This window comes from Chenopodium album, chromosome 13 (genome assembly GCF_948465745.1).
Source record: "Chenopodium album chromosome 13, dcCheAlbu1.1, whole genome shotgun sequence".
Classification (NCBI taxonomy): Eukaryota; Viridiplantae; Streptophyta; class Magnoliopsida; order Caryophyllales; family Amaranthaceae; genus Chenopodium; species Chenopodium album.
This window is the reverse complement of record NC_137846.1, coordinates 35,586,154-35,602,365: the sequence shown is the minus strand read 5'-3', so window position 1 is coordinate 35,602,365 and position 16,212 is coordinate 35,586,154. Positions and strand designations below refer to the sequence as shown.

Sequence of the window (16,212 nt, the reverse complement as noted above, 5' to 3'; positions counted from 1 at the left end):
CGAGCGACTCATTAATTTCTTCCGAATTAATTCGTCGTGTCGGATCGTTAGTTGCTTGGGTGTGACCCGAAGGGTTCAGTCAAGATTAAGTTGTAATATTAATTATGCATTAATATTACTGATCGAAAGCAGCCTCCACTTAGGCATTCTGATCACTTGAACTAACTGAATAAATAGCTTTCAAATAGCTCTGAACCCTCTATCGGAATAATACACTTGTTCGAAGGACACCATTTCTATCAAAAAACGTTGCAACAAGAAGAAATATACCTGCAACTCTCCCTCATCAACCTGCTTCGCCCCCTGTTAATCAACAAAATGAGTTCACATCAAAAAACATACCCATGAACTTCAATAAACATAGACTCTCAACATAAACACTTTACCTTGGTTTTCCTAGTCTTAGGTGGTTTGTAACCTATTTCAAAGAGTGGTTTATTCCTAGAACCTTTAGGCCTGCCCCGGGCTCGCTTCTTAATTGGCAGATCTAAAATTGTTGTGTGTTGATTGAAGGTGGAGGCAGATGGTTGACCTGAACCGGTGGAGCCTATCTCGGACTGGGGTGGTTCAGTAGATGGAAGGTTTGGTGTAGCAATTAGCTCCATGTATTTCTTTCTCCTCTCCTTCACTTTAACATGGAGTTTAGATAATGCTGTGACGATTATGTCCAGTGTATCATCATCAGTAGTTGCAGCATCATCACATAGTGGCTCAAATACATTCATCATTTTGTTGAACTTAATAACCTCTGGGGTCTGTGTGGGATCATGGTACGCAACCCTCACTCTAGTGTGCTTCCTAACAATATCTTTACGCCACCTATCAATAATGTATTTGTCAGGAATGTTTTTGACCTTATTCTTATCCAACACACGTATGCAGTGCTTGCATAAGATGCCATGAGTTTCAAACCTTCTACAATCACATGTAACCTCCTTCGTCACTGGGTTGAATAAGACGGAGTAGTTGCGACGCCGATCAGTGATTACTTCCTCGCTTTCACCTCCTGGTACAATCCACACCCTATCATCAGTCACATACCGAATCGTACTCTCATCAATGACAGTTATCTCCCCATCATAACAGTACATCATTCAGGTAAGTTCTCTTTGAATTTCCTGAAACTTAGCATTAGTGTATAACTTTTGAAATAATTTTTCATGTTTGAAACCACTCACAAGGCGTCTGATGTATTTGGTAGCCTTTGCATGCGCTTCATTCTCATCTGTAACCCTCTTCTTCATTGCTCTTGTGTAACATACAAGGAATTCACATAACCTGGTTTTCCGATTAACAAACCCATCAAAGAAACTGTTTATGCTCTCCACTCGTTGCGTGGTTTTCATCCCTGCCCAGAAATACTCGCACATAAAGGCTAGAATCCACATATGTCTCTCCTTAAACAAACCATCCAACCACTCATTCTTCTCCAGCTTGTATTTTTTAATGCACTCGAGCCACCACCTTTCAAACTCTTCTACAGTAAAACTCTCATATATTATGGCCTTCAAGGGACTCTTGAACTCTTTGTACCTATTGTGACATAATCCACACAAATACATATAATTACAAGCATACAAGAGTACATAAAAAAAGTTTTCAATATTAAATATTTGAAATGTACATCCACAATGTATATGACAATGGTAATTTTAACAATGAAATGTACACAACACTTTAAATATAGAATGAATACAAGACTTCCACAGTAATATGTATACAACTACACACACAATTACATGCATCATTGACTGGAGGAAAATGTAGGTCGTTATCTACCTCCCCTTAGAGCCAAACCTAATTTATAAACACCTAACAAACCTAAATACGAGTATAGAGGTAAGTCAAGGGTCGAACCCAAAGGAACAGTAATGTTCAAGCACTCTCAATTATGCGCCTAAGCTAGGTCGAAGTCGAAGGTGAAGAAGGAATAGTAAAAACTAACAAACTAACAATCAAACAAATAAAACACTAGGAATGGGGATCAACAAGTAATCATGATAATTGCAACAACTTGGGAAGATCATGCCAATCAAAGGTTGTGAAAACTAATGATAAGAGCTATCAATTGGAATCAAAGAGTTATCTCCTAATCGTTAAGCTAGGGTTCACTATGAATAACAAACTAAGAGAATCACAATCCAAACCAATCGATAATTGCAATTCCTAAATCAATTGGTCGTGTCATTAGCAATTACAATGCAATCTAGCATAATTCTCAAGGCCTAATCGAATTACACACATGCAAACCTTCATTAATCACTTTAATCTCAATAATCAATCAACACAATTCCCAAATTAATCACAATCAATCAATCATACAAGTTTCACCCAATTCCTAGCCAAACAACTACTCAAGAATCATTATCTATCAACAAACAACTAAGGAAATCAAGAATTAACAAAATATCAAGAACAATTACACTATCAAGAATCAAACATCAAGATTAAACCAAACAAACATGAAATTGAACAAAGAAATAAGGATGAGATAGAGTGAGAAATGCTCATTGATTGATTAAGAAGATCTTCAATACAATTGTCACCATTGGATCTTCAATCTCTTAAACCACCATTGAAATCCCTCACTTTCTCCCTCTAAAACTACTCCTAAACTATCCCTAAAAACTAGAGAGAGAAGCTCTCAACCTAACCTAAGATATGAGAGAGAAAGTCACCAAACTAATCTAAAAATCGTCGTCTAAAATAGAAATGACAAGGCTAATTTGTAATAAAACGAGCGAGGGGAAACAGGGCAAACCGTGCGCACGCACCACCTTTCTGTGCGCACGCACAGCAGGCCACAGAAGATCTGTGCGCACGCACCACCCAGGCTGTGCGCGCGCACAGCTTGGTCTGCGCGCACGCACCACTTCGTACGCGCGCACAGCTGGGTCTACGCGCACGCACCACTATGCCGCACACGTACCCCTGCTTGGTGCTCGAGGCCTTGCTTCCTTCGCTTGCTCGATCAATCTCCGCGCTCCTGAGCATCCCTATCATTGGTGCACTTGAGGCGATGCTCGTGAGAAGGGCAGCTCCTTTATCTTCCAAGCACTTGAACATTCCAAGTCAAAGCATTGCTTCCAAGGTCCTTGTGCTTGCGGAGCTAGCTTGAATTGCATGTTTGGATTCCCGAACTTAGCTCCATCAACCTCCTTGAATGCGCTCGAGCTTCCTCCTTGATAATTAAATCCCGGGAAACTCGACACACCTACAAAACAAGTCAAAGAAACGGAGAAGCGAGAGAAATAGCCGAGAAATGAATAAAATAATAAGAAAACCATTAAAAGCACGCATTTCTCTAAACTAACACACAAACACGCAAATCAAGCGTTATTCCCTAAAAACACGACATAAAAGACTAAAAACGAGTATAAAAATAAGAAGAAAACCTAGCCTAAGAGTGCCATAAATGGCACGCATCAATCATAGGAATCATACACAAGACTAATGTGTATAACCTATAGCAAAGACTATTGTAAATCAAAACTCAAAACTCATAACAACCACACACACAATTACATGCATCATAGGAATCATATATTAATAGCAAAACAGGAAATTTGACACTAATTAAACAAAACAAATGAACAATAAAACAATTGAGAACAAACAACCAATCACTTACTTGTCACACTTTCCTAGTTTGTCACCAAACTTCTTAATAATATGCCATATACACCAACGATGCCTGGAGCTGGGCATTGTTTGTGCCAAGGCCTTCCTCATGGAGGCTGCTTGATTAGTCAGAATAGCTCATGGAGCTCTGTTGCCCATGGAAGCAAGCCACTGTCAGAAAACCCATGCATATGTTTCAACATCTTCCCGCGAAACTAGTGCACAACCCAAGAGGATAGACTGCCCGTGATGATTCACACCCACGAAGTTCGCAAATGGAAGTTCGTATTGATTTGTTAAATAGGTAGAATCAAAGCAAACTACATCCTCAAAGTACTCATATGCAGCCTGACTCCTGGCATCCACCCATAAAACATCCTTCAACCGACCAAATTGGTCTAACCGGTGACAATTGTAAAAATTCTGATTGTCCGCTTGCATCCGGTCAAAATAAGCCATCATGGCTGTTGCATCACCCCCTTCCATTTTCAGTCTCCTAGCTTTATAAACCTCATGTTTCATGTCCTTCAATGAAGGCAACACCTTCTTCACATGGGACAGACCATTACGAATTTTGGAAATAGATATGCCCTCTTCATAAAAATTTATCAGAGTCTTCCTCACATTTGAGGTGTAGTTCTTCATCCTATATTCTTTAACTAACACTGCGTTACTGGGATTTTGTTCATGATTGTGCTCATTAAAAACCTTCCTTAACTCCCACTCGCCATCTTCAATCACCCTGGCATATATCTTAACGGGGCAGTAACATTTCTTTGACTTTCTCTTCCCTTGGTCATTCTCTTGCACTCCCATAACTCCATTAACATTACCTCCACACCTAGCGACATCCATCGCCTTTGCCCTGTTCTTCGCCTCCCTTTGAGCCCTCATGTTAGGGGCTCCCCAACACTTACACCTCCATGTTATGCACTTACGCTCATTGGTAACTTTAGATTTCGTTCCTTGCACCCTTATAACCCCAAACCCCTCCTGCTCACCATACTTTTTGTAATAAATATGTATATCCTCCCATGTTCTGAAAACCATGCCAACTTTAGGGGGTTCAACTACAGGACCTGGACTGATCTTATTAGTGTAAACTACTATCTATATAGTCTGCACTGTTTGAATGGGAGAACGATATTCAACAACTTTAGCAGATTGTTCTTCGCGGATTGGGGACATTGGAGGCATAAGATCAATGTCATCCATGTCATCTACAAAGTCAGGCTAACACCCCTCACCACCCACGTTATCACAGTCAGAAGCCAATGCATCACAATCACCACCCATATCGCCAGCCATAATATCACATTAATGGTCAATATTTAATAGCTAAATTATAAGAGTACCTGTAGCACAACATTAAGATTATACATTAATACTACTGAAAACAACAAACCAACGGTTTTACAACAAAATTGCAGATATAACTATTAATCTATTTTTCGACTATTTTTGAACTTACATTAACTAATAAATTAAACCAGTAACGCTAATCTGAATTCATGAATTTCGCACAATTTAACATGACTTCCCTCAATTAAACCATTACTAATTCGAGTAAAGCTAATTTGTCCACATCAAATCCCTCAATTAAACCATAAAATTAGCTTTATCCACGTGAATTTTGCACAAATAAACCAGTACCCATAATAATTTAACTTTACTTCCCTCAATTAAACCATTACTAGTTCGAGTAAACCTAATTTGTCAACATCAAATCCCTCAATTAAACCAGTAAAGCTAATTTATCCACATCAATTGCCTCAATAAAACCAGTACTATAACAAGCTAATTTAAAATAGTACTATAACAAGTATTAGCAATGAAGAACCATCACTAGTAGAAAAAAGCAAAAAGGCATCGCTCAATGGCCATCGGTTTTCAAAAACCGGTGGCAAAAATAGGGGAAAAAATGGGCGGGATTTTGAGGGATTAGTATTGCCACCGGTTCGGTTCGAACCGGTGGGAAAAATATTAATTCCACCGGTTCAAACCGGTGGTTTTTCTATTTTTTAAAAAAAAAAAAAACACGGCCTTTAAAACTCAGCCCCTTTCCCCAAACCCTACCCCCTCAGCCGTTTCTCCTATCCTCCTCCTCCTTCCTCCTTTCTCTCTCCTCCCTTCCTCCTTTCTCTCTCCTCCTCCTCCTCCTTCCTTCTCGTTCTTTCTGATGCACTCCGATCCATCTTCCTCCTCCTTCCTTCTCGTTCTCCTTTCATCTGTTTGTCTCCATCATTCTCATCGATCTGCGTCGTTCTCGCCTCCATCTTCTCTTTCATTTCCACCACCACCAAGACCACCGCCGCATCAAAACCACCAATTTTACCACCGCCGCATCAAAACCACCAATTTTATTCGAGGTTAGGGTTTGATTTTAATCAATTTTAATTCGATTTTACTCGATTTCTTTTGGGTTTTTTTTGGGCTTATTTTCTGATTTTATATGTGTTTTTAATTGATGTTATTCGATTTCTTCTGGGTTTTTTCTAGTTTTTCAATCGAATTTTTCCGGGTTTTTAAAACGAATTTTCTGAGTTTTAAAATTGGTTTTTATTCGATTTTTAATGATTTTAATTCGATCTTGTTCTGGGTTTGCTTTTTTATGGGTTTTTTTTACATGCATAGTGTTCCGGGTTTTTATTGGGCTTTTAAATCGAATTTTTTCGGGGTTTTTCAATAGAACTTTTCCGAATAGTTAAATTAAAATTTTCTGAGTTTATATGTGTTTTTAATCTATGTTATTCGATTTCTTCTAGGTTTTTTTTTCTAGTTTTTCAATCGAATTTTTCTGGGTTTTTAAATCGAATTTTCTGAGTTTTAAAATTGGTTTTAATTCGATTTTTATTGATTTTAATTCGATCTTGTTGTGGGTTTAATTCGGTTTTATTTATGGGTACATGGTACATGCTTTTTTCTGGGTTTTTTTTTACATGCATATTGTTCTGAGTATTGATCTTGTTCTGGGTTTAATTCGCAGCTTATGTATTTTAATTGATTTATTTTTTTGGTTTTAATTGATGCAGGTATATTGATTTAGATCTTAAATCAAATAATCAAGATGCAGGAATATTGATTTAGATGCATATGGCGTTTCATATTTTTTTGATGTTGTAATTTTTTTTATTTATATTGTAATTTTATTTTTTAATTTATATGTTGTAATTGTTCAACAATATTGATTTATATTGCAATTTTTTTTTTAAATTATATGTTGTCATTTTTCGATTATATGGATTGATATTATTTGGTTTATATTTTGATGTTTATAAATTTTTTTTTTGACTTAATTGTCCTATTATATTTCTTTTTGAAAAAAGACAAAAAAAAAAAAAAAATTATGTGTACATGTTATTGCCACCGGTTAACCGGTGGAAAAAATGAATAATACCAAAAAAAAATAGCGCGAAGCGATAATTGCCACCGGTTAACCGATGGCAATAATATTTATTGCCACCGGTTAACCGGTGGCAATACCTTGTTTTGCCACCGGTTTTGAACCGGTGGCCTTTCTTGTGGTCATTGCCACCCCCCCACTGGCCACCGGTTCAAAACCGGTGGCAAAGGGGGGTTTTGAACCGGTGGCCAATCCCTTTTTTCGCCTAGTGCATTGCAGGAATCGACGACATAAATTACCTCTTTGCTTCCAGAATTTTAATGACCTTCTCGATCGAGCTATTAATGCTAAATTTTCTTTGCTTTCTCCTTCATTGTTCAATTTCGAGCTCTTTTTCCATTATTTTCTCTCTTCTCTCTTCTGACAAAGTTGCTCACTTTACTTTCTCTCTCCACGGTAAAAAGTTAACCTCTCATTGACGACATTCAATTCTCCGTTTAACAAACCGTTAACTCCAAGTCCAAGGCAAAACGTTACCTCCAGCTGGCATCTGACCACATGTGCATCCTTTATCATTTTTTACGGATTTCAAGGCAAGGTATTTACGAAATTGCCATTTGATCAACAAATTTCGTTTATCATTTTGAGCAACCGGGGCTTCCTCATAAAAATTAAAATTTTAAAAAAATAAAATACAAAAGGGTTTATTAGTTAATACCTCTAATCAAGGCTAATTTTGTCATTACTTATAAGATTTGTTTTTTTTAAACCACCTAAAAAGGAGGCTGCCCGGGTTTATTATTTTGATAAACAATTAAAGTTTATCAAGGGGTAAAAGCGTCATTTTCGATTGATAATGAAATGTGTTTATATAATTTGATAATCACAGTTAACTAGCCGTTGTTTTTGTTTCTCATTTCCATCTTATGTATATTTCATGCCATTACACAACAATAGAGACTTTGTCTCTTCCCCACCCACCTTCTTCTTCTTTGCCTCCTTCTTCAAGTTGCTGATATGGAGATTCCGCCAACCTCAAATACCACCATTTTCGGCGGCTTCGCCACCGAATTAAACGAAAACGGGAGAAATTAAGGGTATGGGTAACCCTTAAGGGTAGGTGCTTATCGATTGCTTGTGAGCTTTCCTTCCCCCATTGAAATCTCTATTAAAGTTGGTCTAACTTTCTTCCTGAACAAGTGGATTGAATATTTGTGAGTTTCACTTCTGTCAAATAACGTCGTGAAGAGTAGTATTTTGAAAATTTGACAAAAGTACTACTCTTAGTTTTTTATTATATAAGCTCAAATATCAAGACCAAATATTTACATAATCGGCATTTGATAAACATGTCTTGTTTATCAAAATGAAAAACTTGTATTTGTTATTGGTAATATAGGAAACTTAGTATTAAAAAATCAAATAATTATATATTTAATATATAAAAACAAATAAAACATAACACATACCTTTATACTTGGTTCAAATGTAAATTATTATGACCCGAGCCCAACAAATCACGTTGTGTCCTTAATACAATTTTGCTCCCTCTACGATACCCAAGGTTATTAAGCAATTGTCTCCCAGAATAGAACGGGTTTCGTTTCTTATAAAATGGTATTATAATTATAAGAAACTAGTGAACAAACTAGATTTGAGTAACCGCAACTATATGCATGTACATTTAGAGAGAGTAATTAAAACAACCAATAACTATTTATAGATAAAGAAATATGGATGAAAAGGTTCAAGTAATGAAATGACACAATTATCCATTATAACTAATGAAGAGTTAATGAAATAACACAACTATTCACATTAACAATTATCAATGAAAAGTTACAATTATCCAAATATATCCAATAGTCATACAAATTGTCATACAACACAACTCTACATTAGATACGTAATTCTTCATTAATACAAAATATTTACAAAATAAATATCCAACAATCCCCCACATTAATGAAGAATTTCTCATTCACAAACAATTGAATTTATCATCCCCCACATTCATGAGAATGACTCATTATGTAACATGATGGTATGTTATGCAATTGCGATTACTTAACAAAAAATACGTGCATTGAGATTAGTAGTCAAAGACTTTGAACCACTCCTAGTGAAGTTGATCGAGCTTACTCAGTCGGTCAGTAGTATTTTTCAACTTTGAATAGCCAACTTTGAAATGTAAGCTTAGACAATAGAAATCACACAAATATTTCTCTAAAATAGTTTGTTCTCAAGTTCGTGTCCGTTTTATTAAGCTTAGGCAATTGCTTAATAACCTTGAGTATCGTAGAGGGAGCAAAATTGTCTTAAGGACACAACGTGATTTGTTGGGCTCGGATCATAATATTTTACATTTTAAATCAAGTATAAAGGTATAAGTTATGTTTTATTTGTTTTATATATTAGATGTATAATTATTTGATTTTTTTAATACTAAGTTTCGTATAGTATCAATAATAATCTTAAGACAATTTTTCTCCATCTATGATACCCAAGGTTATTAAGAAATTGTCTCCCAGGATAGAACATATTTCGTTTCTTATAAAATGGTATTATAATTATAAGAAACCAGCAAACAAACTAAATTAGAGTAACTGCAACTATATGCATGTATATCTAGAGAGAGTAATTATAAACTAATATATATATATATATATATATATGTATATATACATATATATATATATATATATATATGTATATATATATATATATATATGTATATATACATATATATATATATATATATACATATATATATATATATATATACATATATATATATATATATATATATATACATATATATATATATATATACATATATATATATATATATATATATATATACTCCCATAAATCAAAACAACCAAAAACTATTTATAGACAAAGAAACATGGATGAAAAGGTTCAAGTAATGAAATGACACAATTATCCTTTATAACTAATGAAGAGTTAATTAAATAACATAACTATTCACATTAACAATTATTAATGAAAAGTTACAATTATCCAAATATACAATCTAATAGTCATACAAATTGTCATACAACAGAACTCTATATTAGATACTTAATTCTTTATTAATACAAAATATATTTATAAAACGGAAAAGACACAAAAAACACCCTATGTGTTTCGGGGTTTTTTTTGGAATCCTTTGGGATACTGTCGTGCTCCTCGGACAGGATGGCTCGGACACCTGCAAAAAACAAATATTCCGTTGCTGGAATATTCACCTCCGAAAATTAAGTTAGTAACCGAAGTTCGGAAAGCTAGAGAGAGAAAGTAGAGAGAAGTTGGAGCTGATTTTATGCTCTATTTAATGTTATGTCTTAAATTCACCCCTCCCATCATAAATGATTAGGGGTGGGAATTTGTGCCCCTTTAGGGTTAGTGACCTAGGAAATTGTGCTCCGATTGGCTGCGCAATCGGTGAAGGGCACGTGTCCCTCTAAGGCGCCGTTTTTGCGGCATTCAAGAATTTTGGGCCTCCTGATGTCAGGGGGCCTTTACTCTATTTTTCAGGTGCTCTAATGTTGACACATGTCATCTTCCTATAGTGACACGTGCTTCCTCTTGATTAAGCCACGTGTCATTATGGGATTGGACCACGTAATTGGGGTATTTTTTACCCTAAACATTTGCCGCTCAGAGGGGGTGACTCGTTCTTTACGAGCCGCCTCCTCTGATCTCACTCGTCCGAGTACTTAGGCGTTTTGAGCGTTTAAGGATGTTTGTAGAGGTCAGACAGAGCCGTCTGTCTATCTGATTGGGTTGGATGCCTTGCCCGAATCGCCTGACATCTTCAAGGGACTTTGTCTGATTGTCAGGCGGACGGGGTGAGCCGAATGGCCTTTTGACAAGCAACCAGCTGTTCTCCATTATTTCGAAAATTGGTTCAAGTTCCATTCGATTTCCGTCTTAAATGACGTGACACCCGTTCTAATTCCGTCCCAAATGACAGAACGATTTTTAACCGTTTGACTTCTAGGCTAAACCTTCTAAGGGCTTAACTGTAGAGCTTCTTTAGGCGGGGAAAGATGATTTTACAATTTTTCCCTTGTAAAATTTTTGCATATAAATAGCAGAGGTTTGACCTAATTTTGTTACTTTGGATTTTTAACTTTTTAGAGAGAAGTCAGAGCTTCTAGAGAGAGAAAGTTGAGTTTCCTTTGAATCTTCAGGGTTTTTGCCGTGCATTTTGTAGTTTTCCGGTCAAAGTGCTGAGTTCTCCGACCAATATTCAATAAGATCTTCAAAGTCTTCATGCTTTCTACTCGGACGAGGTAACCGAATACTTTTCCTTTCTTTTTCCCTTTTTCTTTTTATACTTGTTTTTTCTTCAAACACACTGGCTCAACACTCAGCCTCGTCCATTTCTCCTCATGAGGCCGTATGTTCGCCTGGGACTGAGGAATCTAGAGTGGACGGGGACGAGTTCTCGTCTTTATGGAGTGGGTCCATTTCTAGTGCGTACCAACTCACCCCCACCTATTCTTCTATGTCCCTGCAGCCGAACATGGTGCGTATGAGGCAGACGCACGACCACCATGCTGCGAGAAATTCGGACGGCAGCATAGTCCAACCCTTGGCCTCCTATGATCCGAATAATACGGACATGGAGACCACCAATACAGACAAAAATACCAACACCTCCACTACTGTTAGTGGTAGTGCATGCTCGGTGAATGAGGTGACCACTTCTTTTGAGGAGCGCCAAAATCAACGAGGCGCTTCTAAATCTGGACAAACTCCGGCTGCAAGTCAGCTAAACACTTTTTCTTCCAGGTTACCGTCCGGATCAAACCCTAATAGCTCCCCAGTAAAACATATCAGTTCGGACGTAAGGTCGTCCGAAAGACATTCTTCTGGGAGGCTTCGCTCTTCATCTTGATCGGGTAGGCTAATGATGTAAGGATCAAGCCCCCAAGTGTAGCTCTAAATAGATAGGGATGAGAATTGGAGATCCCTTGATATGATTATTCATGAATATGTATGTAAATGAATGAATTTTTATCACGGCCGCACCCCAATGTGAGGTTGCCTATGTATCCGTTAGGAATCAGGCCGAACGTAGCTCTAGCCGAACCTGACACAAGTGTGTGTATACCTCAAGGAGGTCTTTTAAGGGTTGTAATGTGGTTAGGCTAAAGGTTGAAGAAGAAAGGGGATAAAGGCTCAAGACCCTAGATAAGCCCCCAAGGTGTGCAACCTTGCTTTTGAATCTTAGTATTTGTATGCTTGAGATTTCCTCACTTTTAAAATCTCTTTTGTTTATATTTTTGCTCTTTCTTTTTTCTTTTCCATTTTTTTTATTTCGATAAGTGTGGGCGATCCCGATCATGCGGTCTATCACTCACTTGGCATTCATGTTTCACAGGCACGGTACCGAGCACTCGATAAGAGACGCAATCTGAGACGTGTTCTTATCAAAGACATGTTCATATCAATGACATTGGAACACTTGCCCTTTTGCACACTTTTATTATTTTTTTGTTTTTTTTGAATTTTTGACATCTAGATAAAATCACTCAAGCTTTTGTATTTAGAACTTGCATAAGTTGCACACTATCCCATCCCAAGGTTAGGGAGATGTGGGTTGAAAAAAGAAAGGTCTATCGTTAGACGAGGCTCAAAGTGTTTTATCAAGAAAGGATTGTATTTTTGAAAGGTAAAAGTGATATGATATGGTTACAAGGGGTGCCTCAAATCATTAGTATACCTTATGCTTAGTCCAGCGGTTTTATTTTTATTTTTATTTTTTTATTTTTATTTTTTAATGCAATGCAATGATCATATACAAGGAAATAAATGCTCATTTTATTTAAAAAGTGAAGGGTAAAAATCAAAGTCTAAGAAATAAATCTAAGGAGAATGAAGGGTGCCTATGCTAGACTTATTAGGGAAGGGTTTGAAAAAAGAAGAAGAAAGCATGAAATCTTGGTAAGAAGCTTGCCTTGTGCATTTGTTTCATCATTACCCTCTTTTTTTTCGTTTGTCAATCACATGACTCGAACTCGATTCAACATGCATGGATGAGGAAAGAGCATGGAAGAATGAGGGGAATGATATGTATGGAGAAAGCATGTAAGATGAAGGAATGTGAATGTAGATGGAGAGATGTGGAAGAATTTAGGAATAGAGTGGACCCCCAACTTAAATGACGGAAAAGACTACTCATGCATGAACCTAAGACATGGTCATGGTGTGAATAGGGTATGTAAAAAGTGTGTGAATACTTGTGAGTGTAAGTGATATGTTCAAGACTCGTGTCATGACCATGTGACTAGACTCAAACAAAGACTAAGTTAAGACCTCATGTATGTGCACTAAACTGGACAGGCTGTAGTATTTTAGTCATAACTTTTGATCTGTGACTCTGAATTGGACGAAACCAACGCCAAATGTAAGATAAAACTTGGGGATATAGATCCATAGGTATTACGACTTGTAACTCTTCCTATAACTCCGGATATGACCAAAACAAGTTGACGCTTGTGCAGTATACGGGAATAAAATCTGGGTTGACTCAAAGGAACTGTGACTCGATTTTAGACATATTTATTGGTTCAAATTAATTAATAAATTAATTAAGCAAAGTCCTTTAGTCATTGGTTAATTTGTTTAAGAATATTCATAATCACAAGTCAAACCAAACGGTTAGTTTAATCACATGTAAGTATGCACAAGCAAATAATGCACAAGTAGTCAAATAAGCACAATATGATGCAATGAGTTTGCAACCTAACCATGGCTCTAGTTCTCTAAAGTTCAAGGATAAGGGTTATTCAAAGAGGGTCCATGGTTATGAGTCCGGATGCATCGCGCATAAGCCTTACCTTTGGAAGGGTTGGCGTGTATGGATGGGACCCCGGAAGTTAAACTTGCTTCCATGGTTTGGTGAATTCACAAACTCGGATGTACTCGTCTTTGCAATGAGCGTTCGATTGGGTAGATGGAGCGTGAATTCCAAGAGGGTTATAGCCATAAGTAGAACACATATGGGTTTAGAAAAGTGAGAAAAACTCAATCAGGAAGTAAAATCGAGCAAACAGTACTAGAACTGGTCAAAGCAAGAAGGTAGATTTCTGGCTCGGTATTGGAAGAACTTAGTGCGAGACAATAGGGACCGTCGCGAGATGATGACCCTATCGCCACGCGACATTGCTGTCGCACAGGGACAGTGCCATCGCACTGCGACGGGAACTGCTTTCTCAGCGCCAGTTCCTACATGCCTCAGCAGCTTTCCGTTCTTAGAATTTTACAGTTTTTCGTAGCGTTATTTCAATTCTAGTTGTGAAAGATATTTCCCAAATTTCCTACGTGTAAAAATCCTATTTTTTGACGCATTACGGATGGTCTATCCAATGCGGACCTTTTTATGCATATGCCAATAATGTCAATCAAAATTACGCACATGAATACTTAGAACTTTTCGAGTCTCATCCACTCATTCTAAATTATTGCCAAAATAAATTTTAGGAACTAAAATAGAAATCCTCCCTAGTGGAGTCGCCAAAAAACTGTAGGGAATATTTCAAGCATCCCACACTTGAACCCCACTGTGATCATACACTTAAGTATGGTGGCGTCCAAAGGGAAGGAAGCTAGAGCAAAAGAGTCGCCAACAAGTTTTAGGAACTTGTAAACCATTCACAGGTTGAAGGTTACACCCCTTCACGATCCATGAGATCGCTAACTCCATAGTGTTCCTGAATCATGACTGGATATTCGGGGATGAAGGTACAGATCCAACCTAAAAGAGATTGAACATGCCCTAATAATAGACCTTTACTTTATTCTTCTCATATTCATGTGCGCTTTCTGACTAACATACAAACAATATATTAAACCTAAACCTATTTAATCTATATTGGTTGAATATTAATGCACAAACAAAACTATTATTGGGGATCACTTGAATTAAAATCGCATTAGCCTAAACAAGATTATTAATTATCTTATTAAGCGTGATTACAAGTATAAATTCCCTTTAAACCTGCAAGAGAGGGCGTGATCAAGCAACATAATAACAATCATCAAGCATAATAATAATAACAAGATCCTAGGCATGATACTAACAAGATTAATAACAAATCCTAGCATGTCACTAAACATTAAAGATCAAAGCATTATCCCTAACATGATACTAACATGATAGAAGAAATAGGAAGCAACCTAAACATGATGCTAGAAACATATGTGATATTAAAAATATTAGTTAATATCCTAAACATGATGCTAGGAATCATAAATACTTCCTAACATGATACTAGGAATTAAAATAATCTAAGGATGCTTTTTAAAGAAATAGAGCAATTGAATAACTTACTTTGTTGTCTCGTATCTCTTTCTATCAAAACAATACACACGTTAGTAACTTCAAGGAAAATATTAATGATGGGACGGAGAACGGTAGGTCGTTGGTCTACCACCCCACCCTATCAAACAAAATTTGTAGCTTAACTAACCCCTATTTAGCATAGTGGCAAGTCAAGGTCGAACCCAAGGGAATGGATATCAAGTGCACGAAGTCTAGATCAAGCTATTTCAGAATCAAGAAGGGGTTTGAGGTAGAAGTAAAGCTAACTAGGTATGCAAACTTGTATTAAATCAATCTAAGACACTAGGGCAATGGATCCACATGCAATCATAATGGAAACGGTAATTTGGGAGGTCAAACCGACTAAGTCAAGCGATATGAAGGAAAATCATCATGTATCCAAAAGAGCATACTAAGGTGGTTCACCTAGAGGTCTAACTAGCGTCAACTACGCTAAACACTAACTAGGGAACGTCACAAAGCACCTCAATCGTGAAATCGCAAGTTCACTAATCAATGGTCCGTATCATAGCAAGCTTACAATGCAATCTAGTGTATTAATCAAAGATGGCCAAACCTCAATTAATCACACACATGCACATGAAATATCAACCAAATTTAATCATATCATCAACTCCATCAATTATCCCCAAATTACACTATTCCATCATTCATACATGCTTCACCATCTCCCTAGCTAGGAAACTACTCACTAGCCATAGAAATGGAGATCAAAACTACAACATTCATCAAATTCATTATCAACATGCTTGAATTCAAAGATTAAACCAACAATCAATCAAATTCAATCAAAATTCAATCAATAACCAAATCAATCATCAACAATATGAAAAACTAATGAAATCAACTAAGATCAAACTTGTATTGAAATCAAGAAGAAAATCCTTAC

General features: G+C 36.7%; 2 protein-coding genes across 2 annotated transcripts; both read right to left on the bottom strand.

The window, feature by feature from the left end:
• Positions 1 to 1,094: 1,094 nt before the first annotated feature.
• LOC145575459 (protein FAR1-RELATED SEQUENCE 5-like) lies at positions 1,095 to 3,708 on the bottom strand. Its single transcript, XM_081633329.1, has 2 exons — positions 3,632 to 3,708; positions 1,095 to 1,533 (listed from the first exon to the last, which is right to left on the bottom strand). The coding sequence occupies exons 1-2, from the start codon at positions 3,706 to 3,708 to the stop codon at positions 1,095 to 1,097; spliced, it is 516 nt and encodes a 171-aa protein (XP_081489455.1).
• An 87-nt stretch (positions 3,709 to 3,795) lies between these two features.
• LOC145575458 (protein FAR-RED ELONGATED HYPOCOTYL 3-like) lies at positions 3,796 to 4,671 on the bottom strand. Its single transcript, XM_081633328.1, has one exon. It carries the CDS (start codon positions 4,669 to 4,671, stop codon positions 3,796 to 3,798), a length of 876 nt encoding a protein of 291 aa, XP_081489454.1.
• Positions 4,672 to 16,212: the final 11,541 nt, after the last annotated feature.

Excerpts from the sequence above, each read along its gene's own strand:
- LOC145575458 (XM_081633328.1), bottom strand. The coding sequence starts at position 4,671 with ATGGTTTTCAGAACATGGGAGGATATACATATTTATTACAAAAAGTAT.
- LOC145575459 (XM_081633329.1), bottom strand. The coding sequence starts at position 3,708 with ATGCCCAGCTCCAGGCATCGTTGGTGTATATGGCATATTATTAAGAAG. Across the intron at positions 1,534-3,631 it reads AAACTAGGAAAGTGTGACAA|GTACAAAGAGTTCAAGAGTC; the intron begins GTAAGTGATTGG and ends ATGTCACAATAG.